Below are 19,110 nucleotides of genomic sequence, written 5' to 3'. Positions count from 1 at the left end.
TTGTTTCATTTAGTTTAGTTTATAATTGTGTGGATACATCCTATCATACAAAAGGTTTGATTTTTACCTCTGTGTTCATCACTCAGGTTTAAAATACTGGGTTTTTAAAGACAATAATGTAGAAGAGGGTTACCCTCGTCCAATCAGTGACTTTGGCTTGCCACTGGAAGGAGTGGACGCCGTCTTTGTTTGGCTGCACAACGACAAAACCTACTTTTTTAAGGACAACCGCTACTGGCGCTACGATGACCACTTGCGACGTATGGACCTGGGCTACCCTAAAGACAGCTCACTATGGAAGGGGCTGCCTCCACACCTGGATGATGCCATGAGGTGGTCTGATGGTGAGTATCCATAAAAACTTTATTTGTATTACTTTTCATCAAATTGACAGAAGTTGGCTTGCCGCAAGTATAATCAGTACTTCAATAAAACAAATCACTGAATGACGCAGCAAAATATATACATATATATCTCGCTGTTACTGTAGTGGTTAATCCACCAGTATGCACAACATTTAAGGCTAAATTGTTTTTTAAAAAAGCTTTAAAAAATAGTAAAACACAACATCAAACTTTTTTTTTATTAAGATATCAGATTACAGTTATTTATTTGTATTCCCGAATAGAAAATCCCCCAGTCATCACTGCAGATGGACGCCCCGCCTTCAGCCTGATTCTGCTGGAAGTTTCTTCCTGTTAAAAGGGAGTTTTTCCTTCCCACTGTTGCCAAGAGCTTGCTTATTAATGTAATCTGATTGTGTTTTCTCAACAGTCAGATTACCCCTCTTATTGTAGGTCATTTTTATTGTAGCACCTTGAGGTGACTGTTATTGTAATTTGGTGCCATATAAATTAAATTAAATTGAGTTTTCAGAGAAGTCCAGCGTGCTAAGTATGCTGCATCTTTAATCTAATAAAGTTTAATAAAATTCAGATTCATGCACATTTATTAAAAATAAAAAAACAAAAATATAAGTATTAACAGACTTCTTTGCCATGACACTTAAAGTTGAGTTCAGGTGCATCCTTGTTTCTGCTGATCAGATGTTTCGACAACTTGACTGAAGATTTGGAAATGCACACACCTGTCTATACTTACATTTTGTTTTCTATTTAAAATCTTTGTTTTTTAGTTTTATTATTAAGATATCAAGCAAACGTTTTTTTCACTTTGTCACTATGGAGTATCGTGTGCAGAATTTTGAGGTGAAAAACCAAATTAAATCCGTTTTGCTTTAACATGAAAAAAAAGTGGAACAAGTGAAGTGCTGTGAATAGTTTTCAGATGTTTTTAAAAAGACGGGCTTAAAGAGCTTTTAGAGGCTCCAGAGGGGCTCTGAACCTCAGGGAACATTTGCATTATTCTGTGCATCGTTCTGGAGTTGTGGAGTTTGGGAGATTTGGAGAAATACATACAGTGATATGTTATATAAAGCAGATCAGCCCTTCAAAAAATAAATCCATGCTCACATGTTCAGACTTTTGTTTTTAATGATTAAAGTAAACAGACACGCACGTCCGTCTACACAAAATCTCACATTTGCATACAAACTGTACACGAAAATCTGACTTACAGATACACCACAACAAGGAGCCAGAGCCCCATAAAAAGTGAGCTGAGGTTATAGTAAATGTAATGTAAACCCATATATTTACCCTGCCTAGGGACCTTTTGGATGTTAGTTGCTGAAGTTTCCAGACAACAAACTTTTTAGATTACAGACACTGAGCCAGGCTACCAGAAACGGCTTGCGAGGCAAGCATCCCGGCTTGCCGAAAACAGCCTTGACCTTTACACTGCAAACACAGCGTAGAGTTGTGTTGGCTGTTATGAATCCACAAGATTCAAGTAATCAGTGCTGCCACTGTGAGCTCAGTGGACATGGTCAGATACGCTGGGAACAAACCAACTGAAAAAAGGCTAAGAAGGGATGACAGGATCTCCAGTTTAATCAAGAAGCTCCAGCTGAGAATGTTCTTGCTGCATTAGCCGCAGCAAAATCACCATCTTGCTGTCGATCCTTTTCTGCAGATCCGTGTTCTGATGCAGCTCTGGCTGCTGCTGCTCCAAGATGAAAGTAGAGTTTATCTTTGGAGCAGTCACTCTGTTTGTCTTCTTTAAAATACTTGAAAGGAGGTAGAGTGTGAAAGAAGGCAAGGGAAGCAATGTTGATTTTACCTCGTTTGGGCAGCCATGCATTTTACAGACTGCCCTCATTGCATCAGCTCTCGGTTCAACATCAGTTATTATCCTACAGCCATCAGCCTCTCTGGTAAGCCCTCTTATCGCTGAAACAAGGTCTCTTTCTCTGTCACACGCAAACACCAGTATGCACAGCATAAACACAGAAGTGCACTAAGTGAATCATGCAAATAGGCACTCTACTGATCTCCTCAGACTAGTAACATCCTGCATTTTTTACGGCACGTTTAGTTTTTTTACTTGATGTTAGTTTTTAATTTGAACATCTTAATTTATTTTACTTACCTCATGTATGCCTACGCCTTTTATTCCAGTCTTAATTAAGAAGCGGTTGTGTAAAATCTGTTAGCTGTGTCACTCCATACAGACAAAGTTAGCTTAGTGAACTTTGGATTGGAACATATGCTGGTGGAAAAAAATCCTAAAGGATGCTTTGTTTTTTTTGCTATTTCGCAGCAGTGATTTATTCCACACTTGTGTGTGATTAGCAACACGATTGGCTGGATTATGTTTCCCAGTTCAACTGTAATTTAGAAGATGACTATGTGTCATGCAGCAGCCATCTTTGGCATTTAAGAATCATAAATAACCACTCATCACTTAAACAGAGTGCTCAGTGTTTTTCCCTTATTACATCTGTGTTATTAATGCTTTCAGATTTATATAATTTTCTTTATGATAGGAATTTATTATTGCAGTTTTGCATTTGGTAAATTCGTGTGATTTATCATTTTGCCCAGAATGCACATACTCACAGTCAACTAACTAGAGTTCATCCTGTGATGGGAACACACCACCTGTGAGTTTCTCGACCACACGCGTCAATGAACGTGACCTTCATGTCACACCTTTAATAGCTCATCACACTAGTGTGAAAACAAGATGACAACCTGCTTGCAAGTTGGAAATGTTGTCCAGTGATGGCATTGAGAGGCAGCCTGTCCACAAACAATGGTGGTCTGACTCAGACTGACTGCACTAACTCTCAATTAGCGAATGTTTGGAAATTATTTCCATCTAATTTATGAATGCGGAGAGATTGGAAAGTCGTTGCGGACTGTTTAAGGGACACAGTTCATTGTCATATCATCACTTGAAGTCGCTTGAAGGACAGCAGCTGAGTCTGAGTGGTCATACACCTGGTCCTTGTCTTTGAAGGGACGAGACTGCAAGGTCATTGCACACAGTCGCAGGGATTTCGGTCACACCGTGGTCTCCAGCTATTATTTTCACTTGTGTGAATGTAGCATAAGAGTTTGTAGGAGAGTGACCACTTAAGCACTGTTCTGGGTGTGCATGCCGTCCTCACATAGACAGCAACCTGCATTTCTTTTTTACTTACTGGCTTTCTCATTGGCCACAGCCAGTACTCCAATCTTTGTAAGTGCTCAACAGTTGTCACCCGAGTTGTTGAGCATGACAAATGTTTCATTGCAGCAGCACGGGCACTGCCTTCTGTTTGTAGATAATTAGTCCAGTTCCAAAATGCGATTATGGTCTGTGACATTTTCCATTTCCATGCTGGAAAGACAACAGAGGTATTGTTTTCTGCTAACCGCCCCAAATTAGCTCCCAGTGTTTGTGACATATGGTTAGCCACTAACCCTTCAGAGTCACTTGACAGCTATTTGAAATAGTCATCAACAGTTACTGATGACCTTTTTCCAGACATAGCTCAGCATCATTCCACTTAATGTTTAACCAAGTCAGAAGTGCTCGTTTTTGCAGAGGAAGTGCAAGCTTCAGCGACTGTTAAGATTTGCTAGACACTATGAGAAATAAGTATTTCATACTACGCTGTGTATTACACAAAGAGATAAAAATATCAGGTGTCAGATGTTTTTGCCTGCCTTTGCTTGAGTCTTAACCAGAAGCTGGTTAATCTGGTACAAGAATCAGTCACAGAGTATTCCTGAAATGTCAGTACCATCATCAAAATAATGGGAATTCTCTGCTCTCATTTATAAAAAGAAAAACGTTTGATTACTTTGCATTTAAGATATTCATTTTTAATGCCCTCTGTGTGCAAGGATCGCTGTCGAGCGTCCTTTTAGCTTTGTCATTTTTTTGGTCGTTATAAATTTTAAATCATTGCAGAAAGCCTGATCTAATATTTACACACGGAAATTTAAATGAACGGCTGCTAAACCAAATAAAACAGCTGAAATACATAGTGTGTGTGTGTGTGTGTGTGTGTGTGTGTGTGTGTGTGTGTGTGTGTGTTCCTCCCTGCTGGTATCTCTCCTTCACCCCTCTATAAAATGTATCGGAAACTCCCCCTCCCGAGCCCACACTCCTGTTGGTTTCTCTGAAAGTGGCGAGCTTTACGCGAGGAGGTGGGATAATGTGATCATTTCTGGAGCATGTCACGCCTGAATGTGCCATGTCAGTAATGTTTATGGACTGTGTGCATCTGTGCCTGTAAAACATTCTGGTCTTTTACCTCCTGTAAAAATGTTGAGTACCTTCTTTAAGACCCACACACGTGAAAATATAAGCTTGTGCGAGCTCGCTGCTCTTCCAGCAGAATTATGGTTGGCATTAGCACAGCATTACCCATTGTGATGAGGCATTATTAGTTTGTACTGACAAATACATTTTAATAGATAGAGAATTCATTTTTAAAAATCCAGCGTTTAGTGCTGGGTATGTATAAAGAAATGCACGCTTTTCTTTGGCTTTGGGGTTTGTAGTATGCACAGAATAAATTAACTAGTAGTCTGAATAGTGTGACAAGTTTATTCTAAAAGTAGCAGTTTTTGATTTCACACTGAAACTGTAAAGTTTTTGTCTGCCACTCTTAAAATTTCTTTCACAATAAGAAGGCATTTTATGACAGAATTTAATCACAGAACAGCATGCGTGGACAATAATATTAGACTTAATGAGTAAAAGACTATGAAATCAGAAGAGCAGCTGTCAGCTGGACAATTACAATAAGCCAGTTTTGACACCACATCCATGCTTTGATAATCAAATGAAAAAAAGAATAATAACCTGAAACAAAGCCTATGCTGTGTAAGTCTACAGGCCTGTGAAAAACTAAGTACACCCTTACTACTGCCATAGGATTAAAAGGGTAAGTAGCTGCCAGGTGCTGCTAATCAGATGCACTTGATTAATTGATCATCGGCGAGTGTGAGCACCTCAATTAAAGCAGACATTTTAGCAGTTTGCTGGTCTGGAGCATTCAGCCGTTAACACAATGCCAAGGAGGAAAGACATCAGTAATGATCTCAGAGAAGCAACTGTTATTACTCATCAATCTACAAATGGTTATAGGGCCATTTCCAAACAGCTTGAAGTCCGTTATTCACAAGTGGAATATATTCAAGACAGTTTCCAATATTCCCAGGAGTAAATGCCCGGGAAACTCACTCGGAGGTCAGAAACTGCAAAAAAAAACCCAAAGAGCTGCATCTCAGACTCTACAGGTCTAACATATTGTGTTAAATGTTAAAGTTCATGATAGCAAAATTAGAAAAAGACTGAAGCATGATTTGTTTGGAAGGGTTGCTTTGTTTGTTTTATATTTGGTCATAAGCACCACATTTGGCAAAAATCAAACAGAGCATATGAGCACAAACATCTAACACCAGCAGCAGGACAATGAGCCCAAGCACATTAGCAAATCTACAAAAAGTATAGCTGTAAAGAAAAGAATCAAGGTGTTGCAATGGCCCTGTCAAAGTCCACACCTTAACCTAAAATGCTGTGCCGGGACCTTAAAAGAGCTATGCATGATCATAGAGATAATATTTTAGGTAAAGTTCTCCAGAATCACACCACCAAAGTATTATATTAACAAGGGCCTGACATTTGCTTTGACTAGGCAAAAGCTTCAGAGCTACAGATGATCCTCAGATGCAGGAAAAAGGTTGCTTGAAGTTCCTAAATGGTTATTAAAGGTCAAAAGCAAACAGTAATGTTTTTTGGTAGAGAAAAAAAAATGTTTACTTTTAGTTGCATTGTTTTTTAAGCCTTTGTGAAGCAAAGCCCCCTGAAGAATGTGTCATCCATTTGGCTGTCCATATTAGGCTTTGATTAAGCACTTGTTGTAGTTAAAACTGGCACAAAAACAGCTAATTAGCAAGAGGTACTTGGTTGTGTTTTTCAGGCCACTCTCAGCAGGAGTGAGCAACATTACTGATTTCCCCTGCAGCAACTCCCAGCTGAATGTGTGGAAGCTCTTTTCCCTGTCAGGTGTTTAGAGGTCTGTGTTGCATCTGAGTTGTTACCAGCTTCAGAGGTCCTACACAAAGCTCTGTGCTGTGCGTAGAAATAGGCAAATTGCACAAAAGGTAAGGCCCCAGCAAATCAAAGCTTCATGGAAGGGCACATAGGAATGTGTGCATTTATATAAACAAGAACACAGGCAGTCACGTATACTCTATGTGCACCTTTGGGCATTGAAACTTAAGCTACATCAAAGCTTTTTATCTGCCTTTAGGCTGTTTCCAATAGGATAAAGAGAGAACGCAAGGAGAGAGAAACGAAGAAGATGGGAAGATAACTCATGGTGAGCAGCAGTGAGAATAGAGTTGAGGAGAGACACAAGCCATGGAAGAATTCACTTTTAAGAGCTAAGAGGAAAAGAGAAAAGAGTTGATGTGAACAATGCTGAAGGGGACAAAAGCAGCAAACGAGGACCCACATCAGTTATACGCTTGTCTATCTCAGTAGATTCAGATTTTATGCTCCCAAGCAACTGTAGAAGCATGCCTGAGGGAGGCAAACTTATAAAATTATTGTGTTGATGTGAAATCTACATGCGACCACATCGTTACCTTACATCACACCTTACAATGCTTTTTGTGCATCGTGCATCACATTTGATGTAATTCTGGTCACCTAACATGACACAGATATCAGCGAGAAGCAGCTAGTGGGGAAGATGTTAAACGGGGCATAATGTTAGCTCCACGGGTGTATCAGGTGGGGTTAAACTTAAAGTAGTGTTGGAGCATAAAAAAAGAAGCAGCAGTCCTGAACAAAGCAGCATGTGAACAGTATGTCAAAGTCGTGTCCTTAAGAAACAGGAAGAGATATATGAGACATTTGATCCATCTATTGTTCACTGAAGCCTCATCAGAAATGGTCTCAGTGAAAGGATGGCTGTCCAAAAGACCTTCTTAAGGAAGTGAAGCAGAGTCCACAAGATCTGGACTGAAAATCAGTGACAACTGATGATTCCAATTTCCAAATGTTCAAATTTTTTGGTTTATCAGTATGTATGAAGTCCAGAGAGAGAGTCAGTGCAACAGTGAGTGCCAGAACCTCTTCAACAGTGTACTTTTCAATGGACTGGTAGCTGTCAAGAAGCCATTCTTAAGAAAGAAAAATTGAGGTATGCCAAATTACAGAAGAACTGGATTGAAAATTAGTTGAAACAGGCTTTATGGAGTGATGAATCCAAATTTCTGACTCAAAAGGTTGTCGGAGGAGGTCAAGAGAGCAGGTTTTGGGGCTGGATTTCAGCCAGTGGTGAATTGATGTCAAATTGATGGAATTGTGAATGCAGAAAAGTACTCTCAGTACTCCACCATTTGGAAAGTGTCTGTTTGGCACCAGTTTCATTTTTCAGGATAACAATGATGCGCTGGGAGTGCGGTAAAAACATACCAGCAGTATCAGTCATGGATTGGCCTCCCCAACTGGCACATTCAAAATCAAAACTTAATGTTCTTGCTTTGAGGTCACTGCCTGCTAACCACTACGCCTCCGTGCCACCCTAAGTTTATTCTGGTTTCTATGTTTGTGTCATTAGCTCAGAATACATTTGATATATGCTTGATTTTGTACATTAAACTTAAAACTCATTATGTATTGCAGCAGTGCACACCGGCAGCGCTTCACTCCTGACAAACTGTCAAGGCTGGTTTTAATCTTTATGTTTGATCAAATGCACATTTTTAAAACTCTGAACATCTTTTTTTTAAACTTTTCTGGAAAATTATAAGCAAGCACTTGATAAACAGTCAGTTTGCTCCCTTCCAAGTTTTTAATTCCTGCAGCTTTTAGTGCAGAACCTCAGCCTTCATAACATCCGCGTCCCTGACCAGATCACTGGAACTAATAGCCCATTATGTATGAACTAACAGGCACATTTCCTTCTTGGGATGATTAACATTTTCCAGTCATTACTTTTGTGCAGGCTTTAACACAAAAACAGGGGTTTTGTTTCCTGTTGGTCTCCTCGTAAATTCCAAGTCATTGTGGGTCATTTTGGATTTCACCAGTGACATCACACGGAAACTTCTATAATCCTGCTTATATATTCGCTTGCTGTGTTTTTAATACAGTTACTGGAGCCAACTTTCCACCTAACGTGCAATTTAGTATTATATTGTTTTCTGCTCCATGTGCTCTTGTTCTGTTTATTCACATCCAAAAATATAACAGTATCAACCCTATGTCCTCCCCCTCCCTCCCTCCCTCCCACTCTCTCTTAAGGCTCGTCCTATTTCTTCAAAGGGAAGGAGTACTGGCGAGTGCCAGGCAGTGACATGGAGGTGGAGGCAGGATACCCCCGCCTCATCGCAAAGGACTGGCTGCTGTGCACAGAGATGCAGTCGGACTCTCCGGACACACAGCCCAAAAGCACAGAGACGAGAGTCAACGTGCAAAATCACCCAGATCACGCGGAGAACGGGTACGAGGTGTGCTCCTGCACCTCGGACACCGCATCGCCTCTAGGCGTCCGCCCAACCCCGTCTCCTGTCTGGCTGCTGCCACCACTCTGGACGCTGTCACTGGCCCTCCGCTCCGAACTGCTATGATGCTAAAGCATGGGACGCAGTTCTCAAACTGGGTACAAGAGTTTAAATATTAGTGAAGGGCAAGTGGACACACACTAAAATACAAACTGGAAATTTCTGCTCATATAAGTATTGATTGGTATGTTTTTACCATTATTTTGTTGTTATTTATTTCACATGCCATTTGATGGTCATCTAAAGCGCCTTGCAGTTTGGGATGTACATACCATTATCATACTATCAAACTAAGGTACCCCTGACAGGTATCAATACATCCACAATGATAATGTTAGTGCCGTACTTGACAAATTGTTATATCTTTTTTGTTTTAGGTTTGTTTTTGTTTTTTTTGAATGGCTAAAAAGGCTTAACGCTGAGAAGACTAAATGAGTAGAGATTGTTTTTTTCATGTGCACCAAGTTTACAGCAATAATGAATGGCATTTGTTTGATGTGAAGTGGTAAAAAAAAAAAAAAGTAGAAAAATTTTGATAAGTGACACCATGAAATCTGGTAATGACAGACATTTTTGAGAAATATGCTTCCTTGCTGAGAGTTTGATGAGAACATTTGCTTTAGAAAGACCAGGGAAAGAGGGGAATAGCTAGCTGACCTCAAGCTCATTGAACTAGCAGTGTTTTGTTTGTCATTTACAAGTCATTTACTTGCTTCAAGACATGTTTTTTTTACCTTCCAGCATAGCCATAAATATTTAAACACCTATCTTCTCATCTAACTATCAGCAAGAGAGTAAAGAAGCATATTTGCCAAAGAAAAAAATTGTGCCTGGAAAGTAAAACTTCCTACCAGGCAACTATATGCCTTTCAAAACCCTGTCCGTCAAATATATTGTTTTATGTTTGGTTTTAGCCTGACTGCAGTTAACATGATGGCGAAGTTTAGGGTTCTGATTCACCTATCCCGGAGAAAAATAGTATTTTTACGCAACCTGATATAAAAACCCGGCAGAAAGGCTCAAGCCAGGGTAAAGAATGACATCCTGGGATATAAATACTGTAGTTAGACAGTTGACTGACACCCTGGCACATATCGAGGCAGTCTGGCAAAAAAAAAAGTGCCCTGTGGATGTGGTGTAGATAGTTTGTAGATGAATGGCCCCTGTGGGATCCTGACAGCCAGACATAAATGGCACGCTGGATGTCAACAGGTAGATGAGTGGCATTTGAGGTTGTAAACAGGCAGACAGGTGAATACCACCCACTACAGCTACATGCAGGAAAGGGCACTTTGGGATTTGGAAAACAGACAAACGAATGTTATTCATGGCAGAAAGTCTCTCTCACGGTCGCTTAGTGCCATTATCCTTGCTTTGATCCTTTACCTATACTCCCACGCTCTTTGAGGAAATGATGTTCATATATCTACACAGAGTCGTTATTTTCACCAGAAGCATTCCCTGCCATTATCAGAGGCAGCATTTGCCTCTGCTTTGTTGTATTTTTTGTAATTAATATGGATAGATTGTGAGTCCATATTTGCTTTGATCAGATTACAGCTCACGGCTTCAATCCCAAGCTCCTCCTGGTGACGTCATTGAAAAACCTCACAAAACAGCAACCAGGTTTATTGTTGCTGGTATATTTACCTACAGTTTAAATATAGACACAGATATATTTCAATGGAGATGTTCCATGGGTACTTCAATCCAAGTGGACTGTGTATATTTCAAGCTGTGTTTTCTAATGTAAAATATTTTTGTAGAAAAAACATTAAAGAATCCGAATGACTTTATTGGCTGACTGCGGTGAATTATTTCAGCTACTCGATCATGTGGGCGGAGTGTGCAATTATTGAGCGTCACTTGAAAAGACGCCCAGGCTTGGAGGTTATGCGCTAACTGATATCTGCTCTCCATCTCGCTAATGTTCTTAAGCATGTTGTAATGGTCTCTGCTGCACATTTCAATATAGATCTGCTGGCAGAGACAGGCAGCTTTATTGGGGTGTGACGGTTACTTTCACTTAGCTACCACAGAAACTGCACGGCAAATTGTACTCACGCAATCTTGGCATGTAATAAACATGTCATAAGCATTTTTATGAAACCTCTAATTCTATGACTCTATAGGGTCCTATAAGTTGGAACAACTGGTTAAGAAAAAGGATGGATGTCATCCTCAAAAGTTGCTTGCAGTTGGATTTTGTATGGTTATTATTTTTAAAAAAGCTCATAAGAGTAATTCTCGGGGGTTTAAGCTGTTAGAACAGATCCAAGTGGGAACAGTAATCACAGAGAAATAGCATAAAATGTTTTGGTAGAGGTGGCACGGTGGTGCACTGATTGCAACTGTCACCTCACAGCAAGAACATTTTGCATGTTCTCCCTGTACCTGTGTGGGTTCTCTCTGGGTACTCCATCTCCCTCCCACAGTCCAAAGATTTGCACGTTAGGTTGTTTCTTAGTTGGCCATAGGTGTGAATTTTGGTATGGGTGATTGTTTGCCTCTTGCCCTGTGACAGCTGGAATTGGATCTACCCCACCTGCTACCCTGAATTGGATGGATGGATGGATGGATGGAATATGGTCCTGGTATATGAGTATTGCTGGAGTCTGCATGTAGCCCTAAAGGATTTTGCCGCTTGTTTTGTGAGCTGACCAGAGGGGTTTGCCAGAGTGTCATCTATGGTATCTGCCACCCTTTAGCTTTGCTCCTAAGCAGATGATTATACAGTGTATACACTGTGAAGTACAGTGGAGGGGTAACCTACATAATCCCTCTTGATCCAAACATGTTTAGGTCCTGTTATGCTTTACCCATGAGCAGCTAAGATAGACATCGAAGGTAACTTAGCGCAAAATAACAAAAACAAGTGGCTACATACTCATATAATCTAGGCCATTGGATACATTAGCCTATTGAACACATATTATGAGGTTTATCAATAAATAAAAAAGAACTTCAGAAACTGGGTGGCTCAGTGGTGCAGTGGGTAGAAGGGGGTCTCACAGGAAGATTGGGTGCTGGGTTTGAATCTGCTGGCTATGTACGAGCATTTCTGTCTGTTTTCTCTGTACCCGTGTGGGTTTTCTCCGAGTACTTTGGCTTCCTTTCACAGGAGAGATGAAACAATGTCTAAAAACATGCGTGCTAGGTAAACTGGTGATTCTAAATTGCCCTGTGATGGACTCACAGTGACCCTGAAGTAAATAAGCGATTAAGAAAATGGATGGGCTCCGACAACAGTTCCAGATTTTTCTTTAAAAGTTTATTAGATATGTGTCCTCACAGTTCCAAATCAAATACTAAGAGCGACTGACCAGAACACTTTGGCCTGGAGGGCTTTGCCACACAGAAAAATAAATAAATACAGAAATAACTACATTTCAGAGGTGACCCAGTGAGTGTAATGGTCTCAGTCTGGCTACCAATATAAGAATTGTCTGGCTCCGCCACTGGCAGTGAGGGCAGCAATGATGGTGACAAGTTTCACCCTCAACTCAAAATTACAGCTAATAATTTAACCTCGTGGGTACAGATGACCTCCACTGACCTTCATTCTGTCTTGAGAAAAGTTTTGTTTTGTTGTTTTGTGTAAAAGCAGCGGCCATTATTTCCCTGCAAAAGTCTTTCTGCTTGATTATTGTGTGCATTTTCTGTGCTGTGTCCTGAGATTACGAGCATAAACACAATTTCCTTTGTGCTTTGCTGTACACGCTTGAGTGGTGTTAATTAACTAGCGTGGCTCATCAGCCACCAGGAGAGCACCTGCTCCCAGGGGCAAATGCAGGAGCAGCAGGACGGGTCATTTTTTTAACAGCTGGCCCAGCTGATCCAGTTTGAGCTGGAGCCGGATGCTGAAGTGATGATGAAGTCATTGCTTTTATAAAATCTTTTACATTTTTATCAGCAATTCTACATTTACTGCATCACAGCTTGTATCGATTGGCCAAACAGTGAAATATTTCATCTTCAAGCTTTCTCTGTCCCCTGAGGTGCCCGCCTAACTGACTGTATGTCAGTCACACATAAAATATAGCAGGCAGGATATGTCTCAGTTTATCTGGATGTTTTTCCACAAGAAAAAAAAAGAAATAAAGAAATTACAGAAACACAAACACACCAACGGAGGGATGAAACACTGTCCTAGATATCATTTTGATAAACGCGTATACTGTAACTGTGAGATTAATCGGCTAAGAATCCAAACAACCATGAATACATTACATCATCTCTGTCTGATGTCTGTGGCCCCGCGACCCAGACAGTTGTTAAATTCACACATTTCGAGACACCACGCTAAGTTGAAATGCAATACCAATGGTCTGTGTGGACGAACTGATCTGTGGAATTAAACAGCGTGTGTATATGTAATTGAGTGTGTCCACCATGTAAAACTGTTCCTGCAGTCGCTGCACTGTGGAGAAGTGATCCTGTTAACGGGCTTGGCTCTCAGCTGAGGCACGGCAGTGCAGTTCAGGAGGAGAAAAAAAAAAGAGCCTCAAAAGGAGCTGGCTCAAGCTTGCTTGGCGTGAGAGAGAGAGAGAGGGAGTCATTTGGCAGACCTGTCAGGCTGGGCTGTGGCAGCCCTCTGCTGTCACATTCCACTATAGGTCATATTGAATTCAGCTCCCACACAAGCCGGGGGAAATGGCAGGAAGGAAGGATGCAGCCATTCATTTCTGCAAAGTCCGAAGTTTGAGAAGAAGCGCCGTCACCGCTGCTGATGTGTGGTGTGACAAAATGACAGAGTGGCACTTGGGAGACTTCACCTCAACTTCGCTGGTGTTTGTGGATGAGAAAATTAGCAATGCGTGAAGAAACACTGTCATATTAGTGGTCTGAGCACAAAAGTCTCAGATGGGTGAGTAACAAAGCTAGAATATTTTGTGTTTTGTTAGTTTTGCCTTTGGATATAACTAATGACAGTATTTTTATGTTTATTGTGCCACAGTTAATTTTAAGAGAAAAGTAGAGCATATATTAAGGTCTGAGCACAAAATAATAATAATAATAATAATAAGATACAAAGGCAGTGAAAGAGAGAAGAGACACCCCCCCTAGTAATTCTGAACAATCAGTCTGGAGTTGCTCTGGTGAAAAACTAACACATTTTCAAGGAATGACTATGAGATGTTCCTAAAATCTGAGGTAAAACAGGTGCAGGGTCATAGGGACTCATTATTACATTCAAAATAAACCTTCTAATCTGTTGTCATACAGTAAGGGTAAATGGTTTGAATGCGTCTGAGCACGTACAGTTGTGAAAAAGGGTATGTATCAGTCAGGTGCTGCTATCATGACGGAGTGTGAGCACCTCTGGAAAAGCAGAGGTTTTGGCAGTTTGCTCTTCTGGAGCATTCAGGTGTGTTAACACAATGCCACAATCCGTCCAGGTGTGGACATCCCAGCAAATTCACTCCAACGCCAAACCATGCAATGCTCACAGAAACTGCAAAAAAAAAGAAAAAACACTTGCCTACTTACATTTATGACCATATATTTAGAAAAAAGACTGAACAAGCGTGGCTTGTTTGCAAAGGTGCAAAACTGCACCGGAAGAAAATACAAGACTTCTTGAAAAAGTTCCTTTGGAAACCAAAGTTGAGAAGTTTGGTCATATTTGGAGAAACACCTCGTGCCAACTGTCATGCGTGGTGGTGGATGGGTGATGATTTAGTATTGTTTTACTGCCACAGGACCCGGACACCTTGCAGTCATTGAGTTGACCATGAACTCCTCTTATACCAAAGTGTTCTAGAGTCAAAACTGAGCCCATCTGTCCAACAGCTAAACCTTGGCTGAAATTGGGTCACGCAGCAGGACAATGATCCTGAGCACAGCAGAAAAATCTACAACAGAATGGCTGAAAAAGAAAAGCATCAAAATGTTGCAAAGTCCCGACCTCAACCTGATTACAATGCTGTAGTGAGATTTTAAGAGAGCTGTGTATAAACAAAGCCCACAAATCTCAATGAACCAAAGCTGCAAAGAAGAGTGGGTCAAAATTCTTCCACAATAATAAAGTCATACAGCAAACAAACTACAAACTACTGAATGATGGATTGTACTTAGTTTTTCACAGTACTGCAGAGAATCCTGTGAAAACGTTGTTTTATATAACCACTGCATTTGGTTAGTTGTCCATTTTTGTACTGTGCACGTTGTGAACTGTCAGAGCTGATCACATGGCACAAAATGAATGATGCTGTGTTTTTTAGATAGATTTAATATTGTGTCACTGGTGACGCTCATGGCATGTCAGCTCTTTAATTCAGCTCAACCCATCCATATCACTGAGTGCTTAGATAATGAGATGAATGTTGTATTTTGTTGAGGGTGACACGAATCCATTGGGTTTCTTGGTAAATCCAGCATGCACAGTACTGGGACCCTACTACACAGAAGCCAACATAAGCAGTGAATGACTTCTGGAACGTGATGCTATAGAAAAGCTTTACATACAGCCTGCGAATACCAAAGTCTCACTTGGGTCACTCACTTCTAATAGACTGTATTGAATTTCCTTCAGATTCTCAGTTTAATTATGTGGCCTAACCTATTGGCAGGGATCACAAACTCGAGCACAGCTTTGCAGTATGCAGACAAAACTGTTATGCTGATCAAGTGCGTAGCGGTAGCAGAGATGGATTTAAAAAACCGGTGACCTTCACAGCAAAATTGCAAGCTATCCATCTGTGTGAAAGGTTGAAGAGACGAGCGAGACACAGTGCACATCACCTGATGTTAGCTAAGTGAGGAGAGAGCTTGGCAGAAGCGCCTGTCCTCTGGCATACAGTCAAGGGAGCATCATGTTAGTCATATTGTGTGATACTGGTAATAAACAAAGGTGTGTACAGCTCAGTATTTTCCAGCCAGAAAAGGAAAGAAAGAAAACGTACAGATATGGGATATCTGTGCATTTGTTATTTATAAGATCACAGCTAGCATGGTACACAATCACAGTTATTTCTTTCAACTGGCAGGAATAATATGGACTAAAGGCCTAAGTGAGACCCTTATCATAAACCTCTAAAGGTAATATGATAAAAACAGGATGTACTTCTGCATTAGAAGCAACTATCTTAGGACACTTCCTACTCAGAAGTCTTTTCTTTAGTCAGAGTGAACACCTGAAGGCCTGTGCGCAGAACCCTAATGTGGGCCAAGAAGAACCAATCAATCATTCTGCGGGAACCACAGAGCATGCTAAAATATTCAAAACGAGAGCAAATCCCCGCCGAGGCAACACCTGCGATGGTGGCTGGTGGGTTGCGTGCAGAGAGATACATCAACTGTCTTGTACATCCAATCTTCTCTGTCACAGTAAAAATACACTAAAGGGGGAGCCGAGTCAAAACTGAATTAACTTTTCCCTTTTTAAAAAAAAAAATGCAGCATGAACCCAGCTCCAGCGTGCTGTCAGGGGTGCATCATTATGCAGACCTGTACATCTCTGTGAATGTAGATTGTTTTTTTGGCTCAGGAAAACCACCATGACTAATTAATGATTTCATGCAACAGCACTGTTGCAGAGTGCTGCAGCAGCATTATACAGTAACCGGCTGATATCTATCCAAAACACGTTACAAGTTTTTCCTAGGAAATGAAAATAAATTTTAAAAAATCTTTAAAAAAAACAAAAGCACTGTTCCTACTATTTCACAATTTTTCTCCACTTCAGCCACCCAAGGGCCATTTTAACAACTTGTTGTTATTTCGTAATAGTGCTATTGAATGCATTTGCTAAGTGAGTGTTGCCATAGATTATTCCACATAAAATAAATGGTAGGAATAAAATATGACTTTGTCCTGATGTTTTTATGGAGATGCACGAAATATTAAAATACTGGTCTTTTTTTTTTCTTTTTCTTTTCTTTTTTTTTTTTACAGTCCTCTACTGCCCTCCTCTGGTAGTTGCAAATATGCATCCATCAACCCCAACACAGGCGTATCACTCTGTGCGGTCTGGCTCCATCCATTTTTTGATCATGGCTGACACCGGGTGACCCAGACCCAGAGTCCTGACCGGTTGCCAGTCCATCACAAACAGAAAAAGAGACTAAACAACTATTGCACCTCACATCCACACCTGATGTGTAATAAGATAAGAAAAACTAAGATTTTTTTTTATTATTTGTTTTTTGGAAGATTTTTTTTTGTTTGTTTAAATGTTTAAATGTTCTCCCTGTGTCTGTGTGGGTACTCTCTGGGTACTCTGGCCTCCTCCCAGAGTCCAAAGACATGTGTGTTAGGGTAGCTGATGGCTCTGAATTGACCACAGCTGTGAATGCAAGTGTGAATGATTCTCTGTCTCTCTGTGTTAGCCCCATGATAGACTGGCAACCTGTCCAGTGCTTCACCCACACTTTGCCCCATGACAGTTTGAATCAGATGTTAAAGTGTAATGAACATGGGCCTTTATTGTGCTGTAAGTGAAAACTATTATCCTGTTAACACAATGTCTTTTGGACAGATGAGGACAAAGCTGAGATGTATGGTCACAATGCACAGCGTCACATTTGGAGAAAACCAACACAAACGTTTCATACCACCTGTCAGGCTTGGTGGAGGAGGTGATGATTTGGGTTTGTTTTGCAGCTACGGGGTCTGAGCACCCTGCAATCATTGACTCAACAATGTACTCTTCTATATACCAAATTATTCTAGAGTCAGATGTGAGGCCATCAGCCTGACAGCTGAAGCCGGCAGCAGCAAATCTACAACAGAAAAGAGCCAAAATGACTCTTGCTGTAATGCAATGACCCAGTCAAAGTCCAGACTTCAACCTGATTAAAATTCTGTACTGAGGCCTTAGGAGAGCTGTGCATAAACAAATGCCCACAAATCTCAATGAAGCAAAGGAAAATTGTAAAGATGTGTGGGGCAAAATTCCTCCAGGGGAATATGAGAGTGTAATAAAGTCATATGTAAACGGTTGCTTCAAGTTATTACTGCTAAAGTTGCTTTTACAAGCTACTGAAGCATGGGCCTGCATAGAGCCCTGTGAAGGCTGCCTTCTTCATATTACTTTAAAGTATTGCTCACCGTCCTTTGTGTCCTCTAGATCATTCTCTAGAAACCTCATATTTAATTTCATACTTTTTTGCATTTATTTCTTATGATTTCAATATATTTTGGTCTTTTATTTGGCCTGATAGAAGTCTCTGTGCACAAGGCTGAAGATCTGTATTAGTTGCCTGTGATTTTCGGGCCCGTAGGTGGCACTACATTAAAAACAGTCATGATTCTGTCATGGAAATCAGTACATGGGCTCAGGAACAATTCCAGAAATCACTGCCTGTGACACAGTTCACACTTCACAGTGACATCCACAAATGCAGATTACAGAAGAAGACGTATGTGAACATGATTCAGAAGGACCAGCATCTTCTCTGGGCCAAAGCTCATTTAAAATAAACTGAGGTGAAGTGGAAAACTGTTCTGTGGTCAGATAAATTGCTATTTTAAATTCATGTTGGAAAACATGTACCTCACAGTCTCCTGACTAAAGAGGAGAGCGACCACCCAACCTGTTATCAGTGCTTAATTTAAAAGTCTGCTTCTCTGGTGGCATGTGCATCCATTAGTGCCTATGGACTTGATAGCTTGCACATGTGGTAAGGCAAGATCATTGCTGAAAGCTATATACAGGTTTTAAAACAACGTATGCTTCCCTCCAGATGATGTCATTTTCATTGAAGTCATTGCATATTTCACCGAGACAAAGGGTCATCTCACATTTGCCAAAAACATCTCAATGATCCCCAAGACTTTTGGGAAAATATTTTGTCGTCTAACAAGATAAAGGTTGAAGTATTTGAAGGTTTGAGTCCTGTTAGTGTTTCATAAACAGAACATCATACCAACAGTCACACATGGTGGTGGTAGTGTGAGGATCTAGAGCTCCTTTGCCGCTCCAGGACCTGGACAACTTGCTGTAATTGATGGAACCATGAATTCTGCTCTCTCCCAGTTCTTTGTCTCAATTCATTCCCTGAAGCTCAAGAGGACTTGGGTAATGCAGCAGGACAATGATCTGAAAAACACCAGCAAGTCCAAGTCTGAATGGCTCAGGAAAAACAAAAGGAAGGGTTTGGAGTGCCCTAGTAAAACCTCTTGATGCATTCTCAATCATCCAGGAAAGTAAATCTCCAAAAGTTGGGGCTGGTTTCAGTCATTATGCAAA

At 40.7% G+C, this 19,110-nt stretch overlaps 1 protein-coding gene and 1 long non-coding RNA gene across 2 annotated transcripts in view; both read left to right on the top strand.

Moving 5' to 3' along the window:
- Nucleotides 1–10,714, top strand: part of mmp17a (matrix metallopeptidase 17a) — a 92,541-nt gene extending 81,827 nt beyond the window's left edge. Inside the window, exons 9-10 of the mRNA XM_003444397.5 lie at nucleotides 87–344; nucleotides 8,659–10,714. Of these exons, the coding sequence (XP_003444445.1) occupies nucleotides 87–344; nucleotides 8,659–8,984 (584 nt within the window). The 3' untranslated portion in view covers nucleotides 8,985–10,714. The remainder of the gene's footprint in view (nucleotides 1–86; nucleotides 345–8,658) is intronic.
- Nucleotides 10,715–13,454: 2,740 nt separating this feature from the next.
- LOC112847404 (uncharacterized) lies at nucleotides 13,455–17,861 on the top strand. Its single transcript, XR_003220941.1, has 2 exons — nucleotides 13,455–13,785; nucleotides 16,815–17,861. It is a non-coding gene; the product is annotated as an uncharacterized LOC112847404 (long non-coding RNA).
- The last annotated feature ends 1,249 nt before the right edge of the window (nucleotides 17,862–19,110 follow it).

Source organism: Oreochromis niloticus, linkage group LG7 (assembly GCF_001858045.2).
Source record: "Oreochromis niloticus isolate F11D_XX linkage group LG7, O_niloticus_UMD_NMBU, whole genome shotgun sequence".
In the NCBI taxonomy this organism is placed as follows: Eukaryota; Metazoa; Chordata; class Actinopteri; order Cichliformes; family Cichlidae; genus Oreochromis; species Oreochromis niloticus.
The sequence above is the reverse complement of the archived record's forward strand: the minus strand, read 5'-3'. Positions and strand labels throughout refer to the sequence as shown.